The 26,490-nt window shown below is 41.7% G+C and overlaps 1 protein-coding gene and 1 long non-coding RNA gene across 4 annotated transcripts in view; one reads left to right on the top strand and one right to left on the bottom strand.

Annotated features, from left to right (window-relative positions):
- Nucleotides 1-26,490, bottom strand: part of akt1 (v-akt murine thymoma viral oncogene homolog 1) — a 39,309-nt gene that overhangs the window by 1,886 nt on the left and 10,933 nt on the right. For all 3 annotated transcript variants that reach the window (XM_028998288.1, XM_028998279.1, XM_028998296.1), the window contains 11 exons: nt 15,882-16,010; nt 12,796-12,907; nt 11,762-11,888; nt 10,311-10,442; nt 10,125-10,190; nt 8,397-8,465; nt 8,170-8,295; nt 6,790-6,918; nt 3,835-4,049; nt 3,422-3,509; nt 2,949-3,051 (listed from right to left, as the gene is read on the bottom strand). In XM_028998288.1, the coding sequence (XP_028854121.1) occupies nt 2,949-3,051; nt 3,422-3,509; nt 3,835-4,049; nt 6,790-6,918; nt 8,170-8,295; nt 8,397-8,465; nt 10,125-10,190; nt 10,311-10,442; nt 11,762-11,888; nt 12,796-12,907; nt 15,882-16,010 (1,296 nt within the window). The remainder of the gene's footprint in view (nt 1-2,948; nt 3,052-3,421; nt 3,510-3,834; nt 4,050-6,789; nt 6,919-8,169; nt 8,296-8,396; nt 8,466-10,124; nt 10,191-10,310; nt 10,443-11,761; nt 11,889-12,795; nt 12,908-15,881; nt 16,011-26,490) is intronic.
- LOC114800658 (uncharacterized) lies at nt 17,299-24,554 on the top strand. Its single transcript, XR_003751421.1, has 3 exons — nt 17,299-17,325; nt 17,576-17,674; nt 24,531-24,554. It is a non-coding gene; the product is annotated as an uncharacterized LOC114800658 (long non-coding RNA).

The raw sequence follows: 26,490 nt of genomic DNA, 5'->3' as shown, positions 1-26,490 counted from the left end.
GAGCATGCAAACAGCTCTTTTGCCTTAAGAGTCTTTTATACATTTTCATTGATTCCACACCTCAGACTTTGCTTTCACCGGTGCAACCAAAACGCAATTGCCAGAGGCTAGCAATGTCTCACCTCCTTATCCATTTTCACATCACTACTCAAAAAGCATAACAAGACCGATTATTAAATGGGCCCCATGAGTTTCAGCTTTAATTTACAAGACTTTTAAAAGAAGACACGGCTGCGGAGTTGCTGGAATATGGAAGCTGTACCATGTGACGTGGTTCACTGTGTAAAAATAGCAAGTTACTGTAGACCATTGCTAGTTGTAAATGAACGTGTAAACATATACAAAATGTTTCTCTTACGTGAACCATGTACTTCATTATATATTCATTAAAAGTTTCCCACAACTTTATATGTTTACTTCATATTTCCAAAGCTTTAAGACATGTAAAATTCTCTTTTCAAAATCCAAGACTTTTCCAGGTTTTTAAAAACCATATGAACCCTGAATTGTGACAGACACAGATGCAGTAAATACAGTTCTCCAGCAGATGGAGAACTGTATTCATTAAAGTGATAGTCAAAAATAAAGGGCACCCAATTTTGAAGTTTTCACTCCAACATAGTGGATGAGAATTTACTTATTACACACTACTGCCAACCAGACACAAATATAACAGGCCAAAGAAATATTTTGTACATTTTACTGCAATGCAGTTAGGGTCTCGATTTCCCAGCAGGATGCTGCACGTACACTCTTGGAGTCCTGAAGTAGGATATGAATTTGTTTTTAAAAATATTTTCAACAATGAAAGGAAACACAGAGGGACTTCAGTTCATTTCAGTTTTTCTAAACGTTGCCATGGTAATATGGGTGGAAAATGGACTTCTTTAAAATATGTGAAATGGGATCTGTTCTCCTGAGTGCTGCTGTTTAAAATGAGTCAAATTTCCATCAGCAACCAATACCCAATTTAATCAGTCAGCTTCAAGGGTAACAATGTAGGTCGGCTTGGGTTTTCTTATGCTCAGTAAGACCAAGAAAGAAAGTGCCCTTAGAGACCTCATATAATCTCTCTTCAGTGCATAACTGTGTCCCAGGGATGATCATCAGGGGCACTACATCACAGGTCACACAGTTATGCCTGAAGTCTTTATTCCTTTGGAGTGAGCTGCTAACTAGTTTTGGTTGAATTTTACAAAGTGTAAGAAGTGATCAGCTGATAGCTTTTATCTTTTTTTGTTTCTACAGTGAGTATGAGTGTCTTTCACAATGAAGTGCCATGTAGCTATCAAATGTCTAAATCCAGGACACAGACGGCAGCAGGAACACTTGACTATACTGCAGAATTTATTACATTGTAGTGCTAAAACCTATTCCAAAATCAAATTCCACTAAAGTGCTGTGCAAATATTTTACCACAAATATAGATCGCAATAGTGAAAGGTGTTAAGTAACAAAAGAAATCTGTCAGATAAACACATTATTTAAAAATGTTCTTGTTAAACACAGCTCAAAAAATAAAGGGAACACAAAAATAAGACATCCTATATATAAATGAATGAAATATTCTTATTAAATATTTTGTCCTTGTGCTGACAACAAAATCACATATGGAAATCAAATATATCAAGAGTTACACTCAAAAAAAAAAAAAAAAAACTCCTTAAAACACTCCAGCCTAGCATTGTCTTGCATTAGGAGAAACCCAGAGCCAATTGCTCCATCACATGGTCTCACAAGTGGTCTGAGGATCTCATCGCAGTTCCTAATGGTGGTAGTAGCCTAGTGGGTAACACACTCACCTATGAACCAGAAGACCCAGGTTCAAATCCCACTTACTAAGTTGCTCCAGGAGGGGACTGTCCCTGTAACTACTGATTGTAAGCCGCTCTGGATAAGAGCGTCTGATAAATGGCGTAAATGTAAATGTAATGGCAGTGCCACCCCACAACATTACTGAGCCACTGCCAAATTGGTCATGCTGGGGGATGTTGCAGAATGTTCTCCACAGCGTCTCCAGACTCTGTCATGTCTGTCATGTACTCAGTGTGAACCTGCTTTCATCTATGAAGAGAACAGGGCGCCAGTGACAAATTTGCCAATCTTTGTGTTCTCTGGCAAATGCCAAACGTGCTGCACGGTGTTTGACTAAGGACAACGCCCACCTGTGGACACAGAGCGTTCATGGAGTCTGTGTCGGACCGTTTGAGCAGACACATGCACATTTGTGACCTCCTTGCACAAAGAGGGTTCTTGCCCTGCTACAACCTCTCCTGATGTACTGGCTTGTCTCCTGGTAGCAGTCTCATGCTGCCACTGGAGCGAAAGCACCGGCAGCATACGAAAGTGACCAAAAATCTGCCAGAAAGCATAGGAACGGAGTGGTCTGTGGTCACCACCCACAGAACCACGCCTTTATTGAGGATGTCTAATTGCTTATAATTTCCACCTGTGAAATTAATTGTCAATCGGTGTTGCTTCTTAAGTGGATAGTTTGCTTTCACAGGAGTGGGATTCACTTGGAGTTACATAGTGTCGTTTAAGTATTCCCTTTATTTTTTGAGCAGTGTATATTATTATTGCTTTCCATCCGCAGACCTTTGCTAACAGGAAGTGTGACAGAGCAACATCTCTGGATATCAATAGTTTCTGAAATCTAATGAAATTTAAATGTTCACATGGTCCCTTTATGATTAATTTTAGAGTTGTTTTTAGGAGAAATAAAAAAAAAAAATTATCTTCAGACCTCCTTGTTAACCAAAATTGCTTCACTGGGCTTCAAGGCTAGGAAATGACTTAAGGCTTTACTGACTTACAGGAACATCTAGTTTAAGCATGTACGGAAAAAGAATTTGCGCATTACTGATGACTGCCTTCTGCATGTGCTTGTCATTCTTCTATATGGAAAGATAATGGAGACTTGAGTAGACTTTGTAACGGATACATGCCTTGTCCAGGTGGTGTGATGGTGATGGTCTGTGCAGTGAACTCCTCATCGAAATACCGTGTGTCCGTTTCTGAGGTAACCTGAGGCTTAAAAGGTGGGATCAACTGTAGGGAAAAGACAGGATGGACACAGCACCATTAGACATCAAGCTAAAAGATTTCCAGCTTTGACTATTGATTCATGGAATTTCTTCACACCCTGGCATAGAGCCACATAAACGCTCTTGTTTAAACTGAGATAATTAAATATGTTGACACACCTTCATTTCTCTATAGCATGGCTATGCATCATAATTTCAACAGATGAACATCTTTTTTCGACCAATGCAAAGATGTTTGACTTATTTGATTGCACACATAGTTATCCCCATAACTATCCCCAGCCTTGATGGACTATGTTACTGCAGTGTCTGGTCAAACTTGCTGCCACAGAAATGATTATGTTGTATTTATGCTGCACATGAAAATCACTTACTTTCTTCTCATAGACGTCTTGCCAAACAATTCCAGCAAAGAACTTGTGCTGCATGATCTCCTTGGCATCATCAGGCCCACCTCCTAACCTAATAATCCAGACAAATATGGAGTAGCTATTTAAATGTACAATAAGGCTATGCTTAGCTTGATTTTCTGTAAAATATTCATGACCGTGGATATGACAACATAGTTTGTCTTCTATATATTCTTACATTTACAAGCATAAATAAAATAATAATTAAAAAACATTTTAGGACAACACAAGGACAAGGATGTCTATATTTTAAGAGGAAAGCAAAGTGTTATGGTTAATACTGAGGTCAGAGGTCAAAGGGTGGGTAGGTAAGGTGTTCAAACAAATAAATAAAAGAGTTCATTTACATGACATTACGTTAGGCATTTACTACTCACCGCTGTTTGGGGTCCTTCTTCAGCAGACCAGAGAGTAAAGACTTGCCCTCGGGTGCAAGGGTGCGTGGAAACCGGATGTCCTCCATGAGGATGAGCTCAAAAAGCTTCTCGTGGTCCTGGTTGTAGAAGGGCAGTCGGCCGCACATCATTTCGTACATAACCACACCAAGCCCCCACCAGTCCACCGCCCGGCCATAGTCATTATCCTCCAGCACCTGGTCGATGGACAGGGGAACCACAAAAACACACAGGTCATCAATTCACACACACTGTTTTTCCCCCAGATTTAGGATCATCAGCACTTTACACTACTGTAAGTCAAACGTCTACACCCAATAATCACAAAAAAGTGATGCTTAGAGAGCCAAATAAAGGGCTCTGATGCCAAAAAAATCCAAAAAGGTGGTGAGAAAAGCATGGAGGCACTGAACAGACACTGAAAAAATCTGTTTTACAGTGTGAACCCGTCTCGGTAAATGAAACATAAAATATAAATTGAAAAATGTTTGTGTTTATGTGAGAAATAGAGGGAGAACAAGAGAGAAAGAGGAGCGATGGCAGGAAGAGACATCACTCCAGAAGATGAGCGTCCCTGGCCAACACTGACTCACATCTCACATTAGGAGCAGAGATAGGGTTTCCTCTGGGGTTCTGCATATTTAATCAGCACAGACCTGGACACATACACACACACCACCACCAAAGCCAGACACACTCACATTGCACACAACTTCCCTAACCTAAGCAGGCCATACAGCTGACAGTGGACACTGCAGAGGGAGGGACTTTAAACAGATGGGGAACATTAGGTTGCCAGGTATAGTGAGCTCTGGCATGACAGGTTCTCCCTTTTTTAGTAATAAAAAAAAATAATAATAATAATAAAATAAATAAAAAAAAACACTCCATAGCAGCTGAGCTCAGTGAGAGACTATTATATTTAAACCTGGCAAAGCTCTAGCTGACTAAATGGTAATGGTAAAATGAAGACCTAGGCAAAGAAATATTGAATGGTAAGAAGAACAAATGTGTTAATATTGAGGATAGCATGGGACTGCTTATGTAAGTGCATGGAATTCTTCAAAGAGGATGGGGAAAGAGAGGCCTAAGCACATATAGAGAGGGATAAAGAAAGAAGAAATTGTTCTAGAAACCTAACAATGAGAATGAAAATGCAGGAAAGAACAAACAGTGAGGCAGAGGGAATTGCAGGGGTGTGTGTATGTGTGTGCTGGTAGGCTGGGGATGCAGCGGTAATGTGACGCTGGCGCGGTGTTGGATTACTGGGCCATCTCTATTTCCAGTGCTGCTGTCGTGGGCTTCATGCGGAGCGACAGCTGGGAGAGCAGCTGCCTGGATATGTAGAAGAGGAGCACAGCTGTGGGGCTGCCAGGAGCACTGGAGCCTGGGCCTGTCCTCACACACACACGGAGTCCAGGAATGGAGCAATATAGTCTGGGCCCAGGCCCTAGCCCATGAGCTTGTGTCCACACACGAGCGCTGGATCCTGGAACCATTCCTAACACACAGACTGAAGAGCCTGGAACCACCAACATCCACAACAGGCCAACACTGGGTCCAGTACATCACAGAGACTGCCCTTCCTGGAGAACTGTGGCCTGAAATAATCTCTTATGGATCCATTCCCTGTGCTCTGAGCCCCAACTGGAGGACTGGATTGTGACAATTAAACTGGTGGCTTTCACTCACACATTAAGACCCTGCTAATGCCACTTCCACTGGGTACTTCCACAGTGCCAACCACCAGGACTCTGCCAAGAAACAAAACTAAAACACTGCTTCTGTATAAGCACAGGCAGGAGTAAAGGCAGCAGCGTAAGATTTATGAATATGCGACATAACTGCAGAGACCTAACAGAACATAAACCCAAATGAAGTAGCACAGCCAGGTGTGGTCTACAGTGGCAGTTTCACTCGGTCTTCTGGAATATTCCCCAGACGTAACGGCAAGCAACATTCTTGTGCACACACACACACACACACACACACACACACACACACAACAAGGTCATTGTTCACTTTGGAACAACCTGTAATGCTGCCTGGTCTGCCCTCAGGAGGAATGACCCTGTCTCCACGGAAACGCCCCCTAAAGCCTCCCTGCATGGTGGCTAGTGTTGTCATGTCAACAACAGGGCTGCCAGTGGGGGGAAAATGGAGCTGGTTTCTAATACGTGTTCAGGGCTTCAAGCCAACAGGTAACACAAAAGGTTGGAGCATTCAGGTGAATGTTCAACAAATCAGCTCAGGAAGGAGAAGGAAAAAAAAATAAGTTGAGAGGGTTAGAATTTTTTTTTCATCTTTCATTGAATTCATTTCATCTCATCTTATCTTCAGCTAATCATTTTGTATCGATCTGGCCTTAGATCTCAGTCCTGCTGGAAGATGGTATCAGTTGGCATGGAGGTGGTATGAGTGCTGTTTTGGAGACAGTAGATATGCCTGTAAATGTACGATTATTTTCAGTACAGACAACACACATAAACACACATCTACATATGGAGCCACCCATCGTACAGATCCAGGTTTGGGGCTGAGGAAAGACAAAGGGGCCGGCACGTGGCTCAGCATTAACCCAGGTCAGGGGGAGACATCCCAGACAGCTGTGGGCCCGAGCCCCCCTCAGAACCAGGTGCAGCCGCAGCCTGCATGGCCTCCCCTCCAAGGGCGGAAGCTCACGTTTCCAGAATTGCTGCCAACGCCCACTCCTCCCTAGCAGATTCCAAATGGGGAACTAAAAACAACAAGCCGGCAACTGTGTCAACATGGGCACCCGTCTCCCGGAAACATTCCTTAGACACACGCACAGACACAATCTATAGTGGTCATTATTAAGCTTCCGCATGCCAGCAGTGTCCCCTTTAATAAGCATACAAAAAAAGCAATTCAAAAAGACTTCAGGTCAGACACTGACATGTATTCAAGAACTCTTACCTCAGGGGCCAGGTACTCAGGGGTCCCACAGAACGTCTTCATGGTGGCCCCATCAGTGATTCCCTCTTTGCAGAGTCCAAAATCGGTAATCTTGATATGCCCATCCTTGTCCAGCATTAGGTTTTCCAGCTGGAATACAGAAGGAAAAACCATGACAAGAACAGTCAGGGTCAATATAAACTAATATAAGCATAGGGGAGATTTGGAAGTTTGTGGGAGGTCATGTCATAGCTGGGTGTGTGTGTTTGTGTGGGCTAATATCAGCGTCCTCGCGCTCTGTTTAAAAAAAAAAAAAAAAAAAAAAAAAAAAAAAACCTGGCACCTGGCAGCTGCATCACACACGTGGCCAGTGGCAGTGCTCTGCCGTCAGCAGCACATGGAGCAATCCTGCTGGCCCCTGCACTTTCAGGAGAACCTAAGCAGGCTGGGAGCTGAGTGCATGCAGCCTGGAGAGGGTGGAGGCAGTCTGCTGATCTGGCTGCTATGGCATCATCATCTGGTGAAAATGGTGGGGGCTACAGATTGCCCACAACCCTCCAGACACACGCACACTCTCCCTGATATCTATCACCACTGCTCATCTGAACCAACACCTGACCCCAGCTGTACCGTTCCCTGACATTCACGAGAAGGCTTGTTTAAAAAAAGAAGTGCAGAGCCCTAGGGAGGAAGAATGTTACCCAACAAAAATCTACACACACCACATATTTATGCAACGATAACAGCAGACGTGAGTAAGCAGATATGTAAACTAAATATAAATCTGCTCTTTTGCAGTGAGCATGTATTTTGCGCCAGATGCTGCTGAGGCCTGACTCAGTGTGTTGTTTGACTGATTGAAACCACGGTAACGGCTCTGAAGCAAATAAAAGATCTTTCAGTGGGGGCACTGCTGGAAACAATGGCATGCAGAGAGGTGAGCTACACAGCAGCTAGACTGCTTTGTTTGACATACACAAATTATAATTGAATTTACTCATTAACAGCACAGCAGTTTTGTGCTAATATAGTGATCTAGTGGGCCCTATTTTCATGATGGCACTAAGTGCAACCCTGCGTGCTGATCATGAAGCTTATTTGCTAGTATAAAGTCAAGGGTGTCCTCAGAATTTACATAAATAAATAAAACTTTGTATGTATTGGAACCTTAAGGAGAAGCCTGGTGATTGACAGCTCTCATGCACGCTAATACCTCATTCGGGATGATGTAAACCCGCACCGTTCAATAAGTCAAAAGTGTCAGTTTCTTTCATGGTTTATCCGTTTAGTTATGTAAATACTGAGGATGCCTTAACCCTACATACAAAGTTTACTAGAGTATGATTGCATACAGGTTATTACACTTTTATGATCAATGTGTAGACCATGAACTATCTGCACCTTCAGGTCCCTGTAGACAACATTTCTTTCCGAATGCAAGTAGTCCAATGCAGAAACAATCTCAGCCCCATAAAAACGCGCCCGTTCTTCTGAGAAGATCCTGTCTCGTGAGAGATGGAAGAAAAGCTGAGGAATAGAAAGAGTAAAGAAGAGAAAAAACATGAGATTAAACCACTCCAAAATGACTAACATAATAGGTTTAAGTAGATTCATTTGCTTAGCCTCACCTCGCCTCCATTAGCATACTCCATGACAAAACACAATCGGTCATGAGTTTGGAAGGAGAACTTCAGACCCTAGACACAAATGACAGAACAGGTATACAATAAAAATCAGTTCAAGGCAGTAAATACAACAAACTTTTTTTAAAACAATGAATTAAATTGTACAGTTGAGCATCTTATTTTGCTCCATTTTAGCTGGAGCTAATGTATCCTGTCAGTATGTACAGTCCTGTGTTTCCAACCTAATTTTGACTCCCTCAGCACTTCAATTCCCGGAAAGATGGCCACCTTGCAGCTACTCTTTTGATTTTGTTTTTATTTTTCTCAAATTGTGTGTTTAAGATTGGGAATATAGACGAAGATTCAGCTAGACCGCATTTCAACTCCGCTGTGTGTTGTGTTTCTGCTCCAGTTGCTTCAAAAGCGTGTACTGACCCCAGCCTGTTTGCGGACTCAGTGATAAAGTCTCTGCTTTGGTTGCAGAATTTCCTCCTTTCCCTGAGTAAATATTCCCCTAATAAAAGACACAAGTTTGTACTGGATCTGTGTGTGTGTGTGCTCTTCACTCCTGCCATCTATTTATTAAAAGTAGATAGTACAGTGCAGTCCTCCAGAGAGCAAATCAAAAATAAAACTGGCCAGAGGTGGCAAAAGCACACGTTCATGTTTGTCACTAATGTAGAAGTATAGATACTTGTGTTCAAAAGGAGTCTGGTAAAGTACTGATGCTACTTCCTTACTCAAGAAAATGGGGAAAAAAAGAAAAAAAAAAAAAAACTCCAGCATTGTGAAAGACAAAACAAGCACTTCTGGCTAAAGTTAACTGAACCTCATGTCAGAAACTGGAAAATTAAGCTTAATTAAGAGCTTTTATGATGTTAAGAAAACAGAAAAAACAGAACTGAGAAGTCAAAAGAGATAGAATATGGACATGGATAGTATGGACATCCATACTAATGTTAATATAATTTCTGAGCTGCCGGTTTCCTCTCATCTTACAGCTGACATCTTGTTGCATGTTGTGTGCGTGCACCCCAGTTCGTAAAATGGTGAACTTGACATTAGCAAACACACCCATTCAGGTCCGGGAAATAATCCTTGTCATGTCAATTAGGCAAAATTGGCAAAAACAGCCTAATAATAGATCATTCTCAAATAAATTTACACTAGATAAACTAGTACAGATATGTACAAAATAAGAAAAGATGTGTCATAAAAGTAAATAATCAAGTAATATACTTGAAAACTATCCTTAAGCACAGAAACAAAGTATTTTATTTCCCATCTCTAAAACTGCCTCATGTGTGGTAAAAGATTTAGAATTACAGTCAGGTAAGCATTCTGGTAAGCAAGTTCAGTGCAAGGAAAGTTCTTACAAAGTCCTTACACAGTACCACCTATATAAACAAGTACAAATGCTAATGCAAGGATAATGTAATTCAAGAAATGTATCTGTACTTATTCTGTTGTTTGACACCCGTGACTTCAACCGTCTGTTGAAGTGGAAATGTGTGTGAAGGGCTGGGAGTGGCAGCTGAAGCACTGAGTTGTTGATGGCCAGCTCCATTTACTCCTTTAATTAGCATTGCTCAAACACTCCTAAAACAAACTGAGTGCCATGGCTGAATAGTGCCTCACAGGCAGGAGTGGTGAGTCTGCTGAAGGTCCCATTCAGACGCCATTCAGCAGGACGGGGAGTGTTTGCACATAGGTGAACGGGGAGTCTCTCACCGTCAAAAAGGGGTGCTTGGAGTTTTGGAGGACGCGGTTCTCTGTGAGTGTGTGTGCCACTTCATCCTGCAAGAGAACACGAAGAGCATGTGTGATGAGCCTCCATATGCACAGACTCGGATACTGTAGCTAACTGCAGGAATTGTCCCACTATTTTCTTTCCACGCCCCTGGTGCCTGTACTCACTTTTGCTACGATCACTTCTTTTTTGAGGATCTTCATGGCATAATATCGCCCGGTAGCTTTTTCCTTCACTAGGATGACTTTGCCGAAAGTGCCTTTTCCAAGAAGTTTGAGGTATTCAAAGTCATGCATAGTCTGTGATTAATGGGTGAAGAAAAAGATAATTATATCCAGACCCCAACACTGTGTTCACTGTGCAGACTGACCTCTGACCTAGGCAATGGTTAGAATGCCAAAAATGAGCATGCACAGGTTATCCTATCTGTAGCATTCCGAATAAGCACACATACATGCATTTCCTTATGGAAAAACATGGATATAGTATCTTGTGCTAAGCCACCACTGTACAGGGTTCAGGCACAATGATACTAGGGCTGGGGGAAAAAAACGATTTAATCGATTTATCAATTTTGTAGTTTAAAACGATTTTTATTTTGCAAACTCGAGTTTTTTTCCCGCGTTTCGTCCTTGTTGGTTACCGTAGCGCGATATGAGGCAGCCCCCGCCCCGCGTAACACGGTCAAAACAACATGGCAGCGTGTAGCAGAGGACTACTTCCAAAGAAAGGCAAAGGTAATTCCGTCATTTGGAACTGGTTTGGTTTTGATGCAGCAGACGAAAGACAGACGAAGCCTTGCTGCAAAACATGTTTCAAGGCTGTTGCTGCTGGGAGCAGCAGTACAACAAATCTTTTCCAGCACCTGAGGAATAAACATCCCGAAGAATGGGAGAAGTGCAGCCGGCTCCGTAGCGAAATCGGCTCCTCTAGCACACCTGCTAAAAAGCAAACTACACTTCATGACAGCTTTACAAACTGTGTGCCTTATGATAAGAACGGAGCGCGATGGAAAGCGATTACAGAGGCGATCACGTTTTATATTGCCACAGACATGCTGCCAATTTATTCTGTCGAAAAGTGAGGCTTTAATCACATGCTGAAAGTATTAGATGCGAGGTACGTTGTCCCCAGTCGCCGATGTAGCGCTGCCTCACCTGCACAATACAACTCGGGAAAAGATGCAAACACAGGCATGTTTCATTTTTTATATTCACACTATACTGAGAAGAGTTTTTTTTTTTTATTGTAATGTTATATGTTACAAAATTTGTAATTATCTGATTTTTTGAACAGAAAATTTAAGTTACTGTGAAGCTGTTGCACTTTTGCTTAAACCAAGCTTGAAATTGTTGAATGACAGAGCCTCGTTTACTTTTTGTTTTGGGATTCTATGCATTTTAACTCTTGAGGACAATCATTGCAATAAAGTTGCACTTTTGAAACTATATCTGATGTCTGCAGCCATTTTTTTAAGTGCATTGGGAAAAAAAATCGAATCGAAACTCGAATTTTTCTTTAAAAATCGAAGATTTTTTTTTTTAGGCAAATTCACCCAGCCCTAAATGATACATTTATTTAATCTATTCCATATAAATAAAAAGCATTTCAATTGTACCACTTTAAGTCTGGGTTTGGTCAGGTAGACCTCCATGTTCATGGGGTCTGGTGAGTCGTCCATCATCTCCTCCTCCTGTTTCTGCAGCCCATCAGCTACAGCCTGGATGGCTTTGGTCCATTCCTCCCTGGAGCCAGCCAAAGGAAAAGGAAAGCAAATAATTTCACTATCAGCCCCACCACAATTAGCATCAAATCCTGTGAGTTTTCAAGAGTATGTGTTTGAGAGAGAGTGCTTATATGTTTTTTCTCTTCATTATATTGGTGATATATATACTTTTGTAATTCAGGCTTATGAGAATAGAATTTCTGTTAGCTTCCTGGATGATTATCTCCAAATGATCTCAGTTGATTTTCTTGGTCACAGTAGGGGCAAAACACTGCTATCTGTGACTTATAACAGTTCAGGACAAACGGATGCTGCAGAGGCAAATGAAATGTCAGGTACCCATGAACTGCCACTTACAGCACCTCTTGTGCATAAAGAACCTTCCTGAATGGGGAACTGCAATGGATACTGATGTTGCTGTGCAATTGTGATCATGGGCATCAAGGCATACTATATTAAGCAGAGGACAACGAGTTTAAAAATGATCCAAATAAGCTGGTATGGTACATCATGGTAGTCCTCTATACTGTTGTTATACACACAGTTAGATGACAGAAAAGGCAGGGGAAAAAAATGTCAATTAGATCACAGTATCTGCAGGAAACTGGCATAAAACAAACAAAAAAAAAAACTGTTACAACCACCACTATGCAGATATGGCCCATCCACAATTTACTTTAATAGTATTTAGATAATTAAACAAAATTGGACAAAAGCAGAACTAATACTCGGAAGAAAGCAACGGAAACATGGCGTGAGAGTCTGACCTCCTGAGTGCCAGTACACAGTGGCTGCAAGAGGGTTTGTGAGTGTGTTAGCCAATGAGTGAGTAACCACTATTGTAGAGTGGCATGATGAGGAAGTGGTAGTGTGTTTGTGTGTGTGTGTGTGTATGTATGTGTGTATGCGTGTGTTGGGATATTGACCTCTCTTCAGGAGTCTCTACGTGAAAGGTGCGCTCGATGACTGTGGTCCACTGCAGGCAGCGAATGATGAATGTGTTGGGCTTGGGTCTCTCTGTCTTCATCAGCTGACACTCTGAGCATAGACACAAGTACAGCAAACATCGTTAGCCACATTTATCATTATAATCATGGAGAAAATTAAAGCAGGCTTAGGCTACAAAATTATTTCCCAAGCCTTGAACATCCCACGCACTGTTCAAGCGATCATTCAGAAATTGAAGGAGTATGGTACAACTGTAAACCTAAAAAGACAAGGCAGTCCACCTAAACATACAGGCCAAACAAGGACAGTGCTGATCAGCCAAGAGGCCCATGGTGACTGAACGAGCAGCAGAGATCTACAGCTCAGGTGGGGGAATCGGTCCATAGGACAACTGTTAGTCATGCACTGCACAAAGTTGGCCTTTATGGAAGAGTGGTAAAAAGAAAGCCATTGTTAAAAGAAAACCATAAGAAGTCCCGTTTGCAATTTGCCACAAGCCATGTGACAGAGCAAATATGTGGAAGAAGGTGCTCTGGTCAGATGAGACCAAAATAGAACTTTTTTGGGCCAAAATGCAAAACGCTATGTGTGGCGGAAAACTAGCGGAGGTTCGCCTTCCAGCAGGACAATGACCCTAAACATAATGCCAGGGCAACAATGGAATGGTTTAAAACAAAACATATCCATGTGTTAGAATGGTCAGTCAAAATCCAGATCTAAATCCATTCGAGATTCTGTGGCAGGATCTGAAAACTGCTGTTCACAAACGCTGTCCATTTAATCTGACTGAGCTGGAGCTGTTTTACAAAGAAGAATGGGCAAGAATTTCAGTCTCTAGATGTGCAAAGCTGGTAGGGACATACCCTAAAAGACTGGCAGCTGTAATTGCAGCAAAAGGTGGCTATACAAAGAATTGACTGAATAAATACGCACACGCCACTTTTCAGTTATTTATTTGTAAAAATGTTTGGAATCATGTATGATTTTCATTCCACTTCTCAAGTGTACACCACTTTTGTATTGGTCTTTCACGTGGAATTCCAATAAAATAGATTCATGTTTGTGGCTGTAATGTGATAAAATGTGGAAAAGTTCAAGGGGGCCGAATACTTTTGCAACCCACTGTATAACACATACTGAGTGGTTCTCTCATATTCACACAAACACACAGACAGATCTGGGAAGTGCAGCAGGTGAGGAACAGGTGCACTGCAGAGTTGAGAGGAAGCTGGAGCAGTCCTGCACCCATGTACTGGTGGTATATTTTAGGGCCATGTCCTACTTCAAATAAAATGGCAAAGACAATATTTGCTTGGGAAGGGGCTAATTAGTAGAAACATTTTAAATCAATCTGAATCATTAATAAATAAGCAGGAAAGGCAGCCATTCCCCATATTTCCATAAGTTTGCAATAGCCATATAGATAAAACTGATCTTTCTTAAAAAAAAAAAAAAAAAAAAAAAAAAAAAAAAAAAAAGTTTAAATGCTGTTTGTCTGACTGATAATGAACAGCTGAGTCCCTAACAGCTCAGAAAATTCCCAAACCAAACAGAATCAGTCACTCAGAAAACATCTGCGAGGCGACAACAGAGGAGGAGAGATGGATGGAGATGGAGGGAGGGTGTAGAGAAAGAGTATGGCACATAGATGACTGGTGTTGGAGGGAGTGAAACGGGCTGTCGGCAGGACACCACTGAGTTCACAGCTCATCAACAGAGCACTGCTGACATCAACGTGGGCTCCCAGCGGCCTCCTTTCAAACACACACACACACACACACCTTTTTGAGGACCTATGGAAATACATTTTTATCATGTCTTATAATTGTTTAACTACAATTGTTTAATGTAATAAGACCAGTCAGCAACCTAGCACTTGATGCAACATCCAAAAATAAAAAGCTCCTCCAATTAAAAAACTGAAGAAAAAAAAAAGTCTCCTCTTTTATTGAGATTTCAGGTTTTCCTGTCTTTATTTACATTTATGGCATTTATCAGACACACTCATCCAGAGCGACTAACAATCAGTAGTGACAGTGACACTCCCCCTGGAGCAACTCTTTCTCAGGGACACAATGGCAGTAAATGGGGTTTGAACCTGGGTCTTCTGGTTCATAGCAAAGTGTGTTATCCCCATGGCTATTGCCAAATCAGAACAATTCAAACCAAATAAGACAAAACAAAACACTGATTATCTGAACACAAAGACTCCTATGAATATTAAAAGCAGCAAGTGAACAGTCAAGTGGGATGTTTCCAGTATGCGCTGCTCGGAACCTAAAAGTGGTCCAAGGAGAAAAACCACCAGCGAACCAAGAATTTGACTTCATACACATAAACATATTTATTTATAGTCAGTCACACAGATATAAACTGATGATTGTTATGTGCAATAAACAATATATTAAAACACCACATATTCCCCACTGGCATAAATATATAGTCTAACATAACATGTATATCACTTCTTAGGGTGTGCATGATATCAATGTTTTTCTTTTTAAAATGTACACCTCTGATACATGGTTCATTTTTGTGAACTGAACAAATGAACTGTACCAACATAGACTGCATGCACACAGACATACACATGCAAGAAGACAATAGAACAAAGCACTACCATTTACCAAAAGACACTACACACAGACACAGACTAACAGCCAATCAGAGACTTTCAGAGACACATGCTTACACACTCAGGTTCATGCACACACCCCCGCCTCTTGTGTGCACTCAAATAACTCAAATCAGGCACTTAATAACCACTATAACTCAGGACTGTCAGGAGGAAACATTTTGTTTAACAAACAATATGCTGTCTAATTAGTCTGCTCAATCATTTCTGCACAGCTACCCTTGCCGGCACGCAGCGCACGCTGTTCTGCTGAGCTTCGGCATGTAGAACGTCCCGGAACATGGGTGAGCTGTGCCGACATATGTCTCGGGCTACAGCGACCAATGCTGTTTAGGAAGGATGAGGACCCTATGAAGTCTGAGTAAGGTTTCTGAAGAGGACTTGGGAGTTCTCTAGGCTACTTTATCTTATAAAGATGGGAGGACTCACGGGCAACGGAGAAATTATTCAGCGGCGTTTCCAACTGATCCACATCCTGCGGCCGTTCCTTATAGCCAATGAAGGTACCGTCGCTCTTCAGGAGGAAGTACCGTGGCCGCCAGGTCTTTATGTACTCGCCTGCAAAGGGAAGAGGAGACAAGGTCATTGTTGGACATCAAGGTACAACAGCAGTTCCCAGCATGCCCTCTCACACCCTCCTCAGACAAAGACATGAAAGCTAATACAAAAATATCATTACTGTAAAGGCAGGTTTTCTATATAATTGTGATGCTCTGTGCAACAGACAAGCTCACTGAGTCTTTAGCCAGTTAAGTCACGTACTGACATAACTGATTATTACTGTTCATAAGTAATAATTTTTTTTTTTTAGTGAAAGTGAAGCTCAATAAGACGATCCTCTGCATTTCACCAATCAACATCCCAGGGAGTGGGGACATTACTTTGCTCAATGGCACATCAGTGGCACCTTGGCGGTTTGGGATTTTGAACCGGCAATTTTCCGATTCCTGTTCCTTACCTGCTAGGTCACCACTGCCCCTATAGAATGAATGTGAGGTTCAAACCTGGGCCTCCTGCCCCACAGACAAGAAACATAACTGCTTGGCTATGGGCAATTTTATCAAGACACACACGGGCCAATTCAGCATAACCACCCAGCCTGCCTGTCTTTCAATAACCTCAACTTAATTAATACAGGGCTGAAATTGATCATGGATCTAAAACATTTCCAGATGGATCTAATACAAAGCATAAGTATTACAGACATTACACAAAGTGGACTTCAAAATACATGACACCACATCTACATAATTTCCAGTCCAAGCTCGACATATGAGAGACGGCAGTCTGATCACAGAGCTGCTGGACCCTCTGTCAGGACCCCCACTCCCACACCCGTCTGTGCTCCTACTGCGCACCAACAGGCCCACATCCAAGCGCATCCATCCCTTCTTTCCTCCCTCTTTCCCCACACACATCCCCTCCTCCAAATATGTGCATCTCTGTGAGGCTAGCAAAACTCTTAATGGTGGCACGGTCGAAGGAAACGCACCACCAGATGTTCACCATGGAAGAAAGAACGCTCACTTGCTACAAACCAGAGACAGTGGCAACACATGTCTCTGAGAGAAGAGGCTTGATAATGTTTTTTTTTTTTTTTTAAGTAATTTATTTTTAATTACGGGAGCTGGGTATTAGCCCCATCCAGAGCCAGAGCAAGCTGTCCTTAATTGCCCCATTTCCTGTCACACACAGAAAAGTGTGAGGGAGAGACGGCGCTATCAGTCAATCCAAACTTTTGCCCCCCTCCCCCCCTCTGAAAAGCTTCGACGACCGCTGTGCTGCTCCGGCTGCGATCGTGTCAGGTCCATCTGCGCCACTGAACATGTAAGTGGCAAGAGGACTGCTGATCTACGATCAGTTTACCCTGAAGGTTAGTAGTTTTACAGCAAAAACTAACTAAAATAAACAACAGAGCACAAAACAAAGTATTACACAAACTCTCTAAATGATTTGGCCTCTGGTAAAAAATGTTTCAGAATGGTTATAGAATGGTTGTAGATTGGTAAAGACCTCAAGCCCCCCCAAAAGCAGCAACTAATGAATGGAAGAAACTTTGAGGAGATTTAAATAGCCCTAGTTTTGCTAAAAAGTAGCCCTGACGTTGATTTTTGGACTGACAGGCCAAGAGACAGTGGAAAGCTGACACCAGATGAGATTGGCCTTCAGGCTAAATAACAGACATTTGTACACACGTCAGAGCAGCAGAAGACTGACTGCAGGTCAGCATTTCTATGTTTTATGCACAATTTGCATTTGATAAACACAGGTTATTTTTTGCCATTGGAAGAACTGGTGATTTTTGCACATGTGCTAAGCCAGAGCTCATAGGAATAGTCTTGTCAGAAAGTTAATCTTGAATGATTGTTTCTAGTTATGCTTCTGAATGGCTGAAATACTTACAACAGCCAGGGTCTTACACATTTTACAAAATAACTTTTCAGTTACTCTAAGGCAAATTTTCATGACCATATATTCTATTTCTGTGCAAATGTAGAGAGAGGAAATCCAAAAAGGTTAAATTTACCAAAATATTGTTAAACTAAATTCATGACAACCTGGAAAAGCTTCCCCCAAGATGGATCATCAGCTGTAATTGACATGACTTTTATACATTCATGTGTCAATAAGATTCAATGACTTTTCCAAAACTTTTCAAGGCCTGTAAAATCCAAATTCCATGATTTTCCAAGGTTTTTATTAACCGTAAGGATGAACAGCCCCTCCCAAATTTCTATTAAACGCACCAATATGTTGGTATGCAAATACAATTACTGCAGCAAACTTCTCCTTCGATGCTCTCAAGGTTGATGAGACCTTTTTAAGAAGCTGGCTTACCAACAAAACCAGCCTAATATGGTAAACATGCTAAGGGCTATCAGTTACAATCAGGGCCCGTGCTGTCATGGACATGTGCTCATTAACTGTGCAGCGCTCAAACGCTACACGAGCAAAAGGCAAACCATTCATTATACTCAAAAACACTAACGGCCTATCCAGTCAATGGTAGTTCTCTCACCACAGCACCTGAGTCAGTCAGCAAATGCCATTTCCTAAGCACAAACAGAAAACCAAAAGGGCCTACCTGATTTACAGCAACTGGCAAAGGGGCGGCTCAAATCACGCCGCTACACAGAAACATCTGGCCCTGAGCGCAGTATACTTTAGATTTCAATTTGCAGCAGATGTCCAATATGTTATTACTGCTGTTGCCATTTTTCATCATGGCACGGGAGGGAGATTTTTCATTTCCTTTCTGCAGACTAAGTGTTTCTACATAAAGCGTACTTCATTTGGAAATTAGTTTTACTTTGTCAGCCTCCAACTTGCAATGCTTACCACTTGGAAATAAGTCAGCTCTCATTATAGACTGAGATGCTGTAGGTTTTGTTTTAGGTGTTTATTTACATTATATATATATATATATATATATATATATATATATACACACACACACACACACACACACACACACACACACACACACACACACACACACACACACACACACACACACATTTATGGTTTTCACTCAAATCATCACTTACACAGAGGGTCACTGGTTCACATTACACAACTTTCTGAAATTGCATATGACTGATTACACAATTACTCACCCTCCTCTACTGGCCTGTTGGACATTCAAAACATTAAAAAAAAACACAGGCAGTGACCATGTCGCATCAGACAAAACCAATTGCAACGAGTTGTCTGAGCAACGATCAGCTGAAAAAAGAGAATTTGCTAAAGCAAAGGAATTAATAACACACATCTCACACTACAGAACCCCTAGACTAACTGTCACCAAAACACTTGAGATACAGGGGTTGGTACCCGCCAATCTATCTGATCTGGCCACGCTTCCATACGGAAACACCATGTCAGTAGATTTCTCTTTTCCATACATCTGTGTGGACAGCAAAGCAGATTTTTGGGGGTGAAAAAGCTGACATATTATCCCAAACTCCAACCTGACCTATAACCCCAAATGCATCATACATATAACAATCATATAACGGATATCATGTTTATGGTTGCGCTGCAGCAGCTGCAGAATCTCATAAAGCGACTACCAGAAATGGTAGTACATTTCTTATGAAAAGACAAGGATGGAAAACAAATGTTTAACTCACCATGGAGGAAAACTAGAGGTGAAACAAGTAGACCAATTTCAGTAAGAGTTACAGGTGTAGGGGGGGGTTAAAACAGCATCTGGGACATTCTCTGTGTCTCTGTATGGATGACATTTCAGATAATGCTCCTGGTTTTTAGAAACTTTAGAGAAAAGTCTTCTTGTGTGGACTGTGCCTTAGCCGGTTTAGCAGAGCAGGAGAAAAATGGAAATGGTATCATGACACATGACACACCTTTCTGTGCGCTTAATATGTCTGCACTCCAAAATAGCCTGTTTTTTTATGTGTTCTTTGAAAACATGAGAATGCAATTTGTTCTCAGTACAGATTTGATTAGTACAAATGCTAAAACCTTGTGCCCAGGCATTTCACCATGCCTCAGTTTTTTATTTTTTTTTTAAATTAATCGGAGAATCGTATTAAAAAAATTAAAAGCATTGAAAATTAAAAGCATTCCCTCCCTTTATTCAAAGGCACAAACATGATGGTCCTTGAGCTGTTATAATAATAAAATAAAAATTGACTCACCAAAAAAAAAAAAAACCACATATGCTTTACATCTACCCAATAGACTTTTTTTTTTTAAATAAAGTGCCAGAATAATAAATAAATTTAAAAAGAATAATAGAAATCAGAAAATGTAACTTTAATTTAACTCTCTCTCTCACTCCCTTTGTTCGGACACTTTGTATTGCAATGCAAAAATGTGAGCATGTTCACATGCTCCTGACTCAGGCTTGCTCTTTGAAGCTATGTTTCCTGCTGCAGAAAACAGCTGCTCAGATGGTGTTGATGTGGCAGGGATGTGTCACCTATCCTCTCGTGGTCGCCATACTGTTGTCACGTGGGCTGACGAGCACACTGTTTTGTCGTGGGAGGATAAATGGGTGGGTCTGCCCAGGCATATTGTGTGGCCTGATTTAGCGTGTACAAAAAAGCACACATAACAAGTTGTAGTGTTGATCACGTACACAGACCACTGCTTGTTGCCTGCTTCCACTGGCGGTGTCAGTCAACAGGCATTAGAAACCCCGTTCAAAGAGGCAAAAAAAAAAAAAAAAAAAAAGTGTGTTTTATCATAAAACCACACGCTAAAAATGCAGGGGAATTATGGCCCATATGGCCTTCTTTCTCTCTTCTACCTCCGCCCTGTCTATGAGGCGACGAACTCTGCAGGCATCAGGGTGCGAGAGACAGACGGTGAAATTGTGATTAAAATTCAATCAATTTTGCACTGTGTGCACAATTTAAAAACTTTAAGGGTGTGAACCTTCACTGGTCTCACGATTCGGTTCGATTACTATTATCAATATATCAATATCCATATAGGACCCTTTGATTTAGTACAATGAGAAGAAAAACTATTGCCACTCTGCATTCATCTTGTTACAGTCGTATATACAGGTAGTTCTCCTTTAAATGCACACAGAACTATGCTGTGGGTGGAACTGGTCATCTGCCTTGATCCTGATGCAGATCGACTCCCCACCAAGCAGATGAACTGAGCAGACTCGTCCAAACTCCTGTGGTCCCTTTATTATTTCATTTTGTATTACATAACAGCAGTAAAGTTTGGTATGTGTAATGTCCCTGTCTCATGTACTAGCAGTTACCAACATTTAGCAAATATACTCCCAGTTAAGTTAATCACTGACGACTTTGCGGACATATCTTGCCAACTTCCATACCAGCCGAAGAATGCCCAATCTCGTCTGATCTCGGAAGCTAAGAAGGCTTAAGCCTGGTTAGTACTTGGTTGGGAGACTGCACGGGAATACCTGGTGCTGTAAGCTTTAACTATGGGGCAGTGGTGGCCTAGCGGTTAAGGAAGCGGCCCCGTAATCAGAAGGTTGCTGTGGGTGGAACTGGTCATCTGCCTTGATCCTGATGCAGATCGACTCCCCACCAAGCAGATGAACTGAGCAGACTCGTCCAAACTCATATCTTGCCAACTTCCATACCAGCCGAAGAATGCCCAATCTCGTCTGATCTCGGAAGCTAAGAAGGCTTAAGCCTGGTTAGTACTTGGTTGGGAGACTGCACGGGAATACCTGGTGCTGTAAGCTTTAACTATGGGGCAGTGGTGGCCTAGCGGTTAAGGAAGCGGCCCCGTAATCAGAAGGTTGCCGGTTCGAATCCCGATCCACCAAGGTGCCACCGAGGTGCCACTGAGCAAAGCACCGTCCCCCCGGGTGCCTGTCATGGCTCACTCAGGGTGATGGGTTAAATGCAGAAGACAAATTTCACTGTGTGCACCGTGTGCTGCGCTGCTGTGTATCACATGTGACAATCACTTCACCTCACTAAAGCCACAAACACGTGGCATCAGGTTAGCACAGACTGAACACATGCATTTTTTCTGCTAATTGGAGAAAATCTAAAGGTTGCACGGGGCACAGCGCAAAGAAATATGCAAGGTCTTCAAAACTCCCAGCAAGACAATAACGTAGTGTTGTAGATCTCAGGACACTCAGAGACTGTTAAGATCAGCTTTTCCTCCAAACCGCTCTGCTTCAGTAAACAATGATCATGCTCTCAGACAATTGCAGATACACTTCCTTTGGCTTCACTTTGGTTTGAAGAACATCAAGCACTCATAGCAAGGCACGACATGATCTAACTGATATGGTTAAATGCTGCAGCTGAACCTGAGGGTGTGTGTGTGAGTGTGAGAGAGAGAGAGACAGAAAGAGAGAAACGACTCTGCTCGGGGAGCAGTATTCAGGTCTTGGCTGATCCAACTTTGCTGGCTTGTGATACTGGCCAGGGTGCCCTGGGACAGTATGTGCACAATGCACCCAACAGCACACGTCACCATCTCACCATGACTTCAGTGCCATGGAGACCTTCCACGCCACCGTATCCACAGCAGCCAGCAGCGTGACATTCCGCATTCAGAATGGGAACCCCATTCCCCAGCGCATTAACCAAGTCTATTAAATAACACCCACCTCCACTCTGTAGTACACTTACACATGCACACTGCATTCCCACAGTGTGAGCAACTCCATGCATTTGAGAGTCATATGCCTTTAGAACATCTGCAGCATGACAGATGTTTTTTATAAGCTGCCTTACTCCCAGGTTCCTAAAGCAGTGTATGAACATGAACAGCAGAGTTATGTTTCCCTCCAACGTCTCATTGAACAACAAGTCTGTTTCACAGCAAGGGAGACGGGTGAGACCCTCAGCTCTGAATTCAAACACTGACAGGCAGTGACAGATGTCACACTGTGTGTGTTTGTGTTCTGGCAAGTGGGCTTATATTCACATGTATGAGTGCGCTTAGCTGTGGACATCTTTTTGTATGGACAAACATTCTAAACATCTGCGTAACTGTATTTGTCTGTGTGTATGGGGGGGGCTCACGCTCAGCAGCATAAAGGGTCCAACTCTATATTCATAGACCTTCTGACACTCTGCCCATGCAGGTTAGGAATATAATTATTTGAAAGTGTAACAGGAATATTAATTTCCATATCAATTCCAATAAATACCAATAAAACAGAAAACGAATTGCATTTTCATTGGTCCACACAATGAATTCTGCATGGCGGTGCTGAAAACCATCATCACATGACTTCATAAGATAGCTCTCACCTAATTGATGATATCGATAGTAACGATTTTAAAAGGGGACGTGATCAACAATATGAGCCCAACCCCACCATGGTTTACTCTGGCTGCTTTATGACTTATGGCGCTGTCCTGCAGGCCAGTCACCAGAGTGACATCCAGGCCGATGAAGTGCTGTGCTGCAGCAGCGGTTTGTGCGTGTGTCAGTGCTTCCCGTAAGGCTGCACCCAGCAGGGCTTCCAGAAACAGGCCCAGAACACAGAAGGAGCGATTACTCTCACTCAGCTAACCCTCAATGGGCCGAGTGAATGACAGCGCAATGACGTGCGGCACAGACGATGGATTCATTCCAGTTGCTGATCTGACCCTCTACCCACTGTCGATATATTCCAAAGGTGGCCTGCATGAATACTCACAGGGACACAGGGACAGTCAGCCAAGAAACCTCAAGAATACATTTAATATCATTTTCAGGGGTGAAATTATTTATTATATTTAATAAATAATCACAATTATTTTAAATAAACAAAACAATAAACAAATAAATAAAGCAATAAGAATGTTCTCAACATTTGCTCAAAAACCAGTACATTTTAAGAAAGATTTCCTACTGTTTTACTGAGTTTTATATACGTTGGACATGCTGTCACCATCACCTGTTTATGGCAAATTAACATTTAATGAATTTATTTACAACATGCGAAAACCTTTAACCAAATCACAGAAACAAATTCGCAAGCAGTGCATTATATGGAAAGGATAGGTACTAAAGACCGCAAGTTTGTATTTGCTAACCGTGCATTTACCCCGCGAGCTCAAACCGACAGAAATGATCTAAATGAATTAAATCGGAAAACTGAAGTGAGACTGGCCTGCCAGTGCTAGTTTAGTCAGTTCTCGAGAGTGACATAACATATTGTCGCTTCAGTCCATAATATAAATCGCATCATTTTGCACCATCTGACAATGTGAACGTACCTGAAAGTGCCCGAAACTTGACAGTCAGAAGACTTTATTCATTTGATACTCTTCCCTCCTCACTAGGCTATTCCTGGTTCAGCACTATCAGGGAAATTTTTAACATAAGGCGAACTTCCACTCTCAGAACTTGATATTTATTTATTTGTTGTTTGTGTGTTTATTTATTCTGCAGCCACGTCAGTATACCAGAACACAATACTGAATGCCAGCAGCCCTGCATTTTATTACATTTTGGTGAATACCTTTGGAAATCAAATCTACTGATTGACAAACAAAAAGTGAAAACATTAGTAAAAATGTAAAAAATGTGATGATATAGGAGCAGTTTATGGTTTTACAGGTTTATTATGTATTTATTATGCTTCTTTTTTTTTTTTTTTTAATCCAGAAATTGGTCTGTGGTAAACAGAGGACACAGATCACACAAAGGTTTGTGTATATACACATATATACACACACACACACAGCCAATGTCACATCCAACTGACTGTCTAGTCATTTGTCTTTCACCTTCCTGTTCTGTCTAGAAAAACTTATTTGTGCTCCAAGTCCACCTTTCCTTTTTAACCAGCCTTCCTCTTTTTATTCTCAGCACTTCTACTTTCTCCTCCTATCTGGTTATTACCCATTCTCCACAGCCTGCACATTTTAATTCACTGACAAAGTAAAAAAGTGACCAAAAACAGCTACTGCACTGTTGACCATGACTGCAGCTCCGACACCGTCTCAGGGCCGGCCAGCAATGACACCTCACAGCCAGCTGAGAGAGGGACGGGGAAGACAGAGAGGGATCTGTCACATCAACAACGAGCCATTTCAATGGAAATTGTATGCAAACATATGTGATGGCATCTGACCAATGCCACGCCTAAGCATAGGGGACAAGCTGCCAAAGGACTGAAGCATCCTAATTAATATTTTCACATATTTACATAAAACAAATTCATACCGCTTTGGGGGCATCCTGTAGAATAAAGGCTCTTTTACAATATTTGTGCACCGCACTACATTAAATCTACAAAAGCAAAAAAGACAAACAGAGAAAGAAGGAATCTTGTTGAGGATGTATATAGGTAACATACATCAGAGTTTTATAAAGAAAGAAAAAAAAAAAAACACTTGTGAATTGAGTGGAGTTTTGCAAAACCAAATGTGCAGAAACAAGAATCACTGGTCTACTATCAACACTGGCATCAGAGCAGGTTTCTGCTGCAATCGACAGGCTCCTCTAATCACAGGGCCAGACATGCTGAAAAACAGGAAGGAATGTCAGACACGAGTGACCACGGCTGATAAGTTGGCTGACGAGGAAGCCTGTTTGGTGCAGCAGCCTCTGCTCAGTAAACAGTCAGAAACAGGAAGGATTACTGTATGACAGCGATGAGTAAAAGGGCATATTTTACTGAGCTTAGCAGATTTGTGTTTTGTATTCATCTTTCACTTTTACTTCCACTTTTAGTAATATGGAAGTACAATTTAAAAAAATCTAAAACATGAGTGCTTAGGAGTAGAGATGAGGTTGGGCTGAAAAAAACGTCACAATGTTAACATATTGGCAACATGTTGCCTTTTTAGTTTACTTCCTACAATATAGAATCAAATGTATGTATGTATGTGTGTGTGTGTGTGTGTGTGTGTGTGTGTGTACGTACATCAGGGGCTGTCAGTGACTGACAGAGTATCTTTACGTGGCAAACAGCTGTTGTACAGCAGAATGCTCGCTGATCAAAGTGGAAAATGATGAAGAGCCTCCGCTCCAGTGAGCTCGTGAGGATTCATCTTCATCTGCCTACTGCTGCCTGGACAGTGTGTACAGGCACAAAAAAGCAATACTGCTGCTTGGACAGACACACACACATACACACAAATTGCTGCATTGACTGAACATGGGAACATGCATGCATGCACAGTCATCAAGAACCACAAAACACTTACTGCCAAATCCCACTTTGAACACAAATACTTGCAACAGCAAATTGAAAGACAAATTCAGTCGACAGTCCCAGTCACAAGGACAATGCTAACAGCTTTTAAATAACAGTTTATAACAAGATAATCAATGTTCTATTCATCTGTTTATAATGTTATAGCACACTGGTATTAAAGAGCACCGTACTTCATTACGGGACCTGCTACTAATATGTTTAAGGCTCATTGAGCCTAATGGAGAAGTGTTGTTAACCTTCTGTGCCACTACCTTCACCTCTCCAAGACTTCAACCTTTTTAAACCTGCTCAGAGTAAAATGGGATTCAAAACAATTAGCATTATGTATAGAAAAAGGCTTGACTGCAGCATGTAGAAAAAGTGTCAGTACGCTAAAGACTAAAATAAATACTGCATACTGGC

Source organism: Denticeps clupeoides, chromosome 1 (assembly GCF_900700375.1).
Source record: "Denticeps clupeoides chromosome 1, fDenClu1.1, whole genome shotgun sequence".
Classification (NCBI taxonomy): Eukaryota; Metazoa; Chordata; class Actinopteri; order Clupeiformes; family Denticipitidae; genus Denticeps; species Denticeps clupeoides.
The sequence above is the reverse complement of the archived record's forward strand: the minus strand, read 5'-3'. Positions and strand labels throughout refer to the sequence as shown.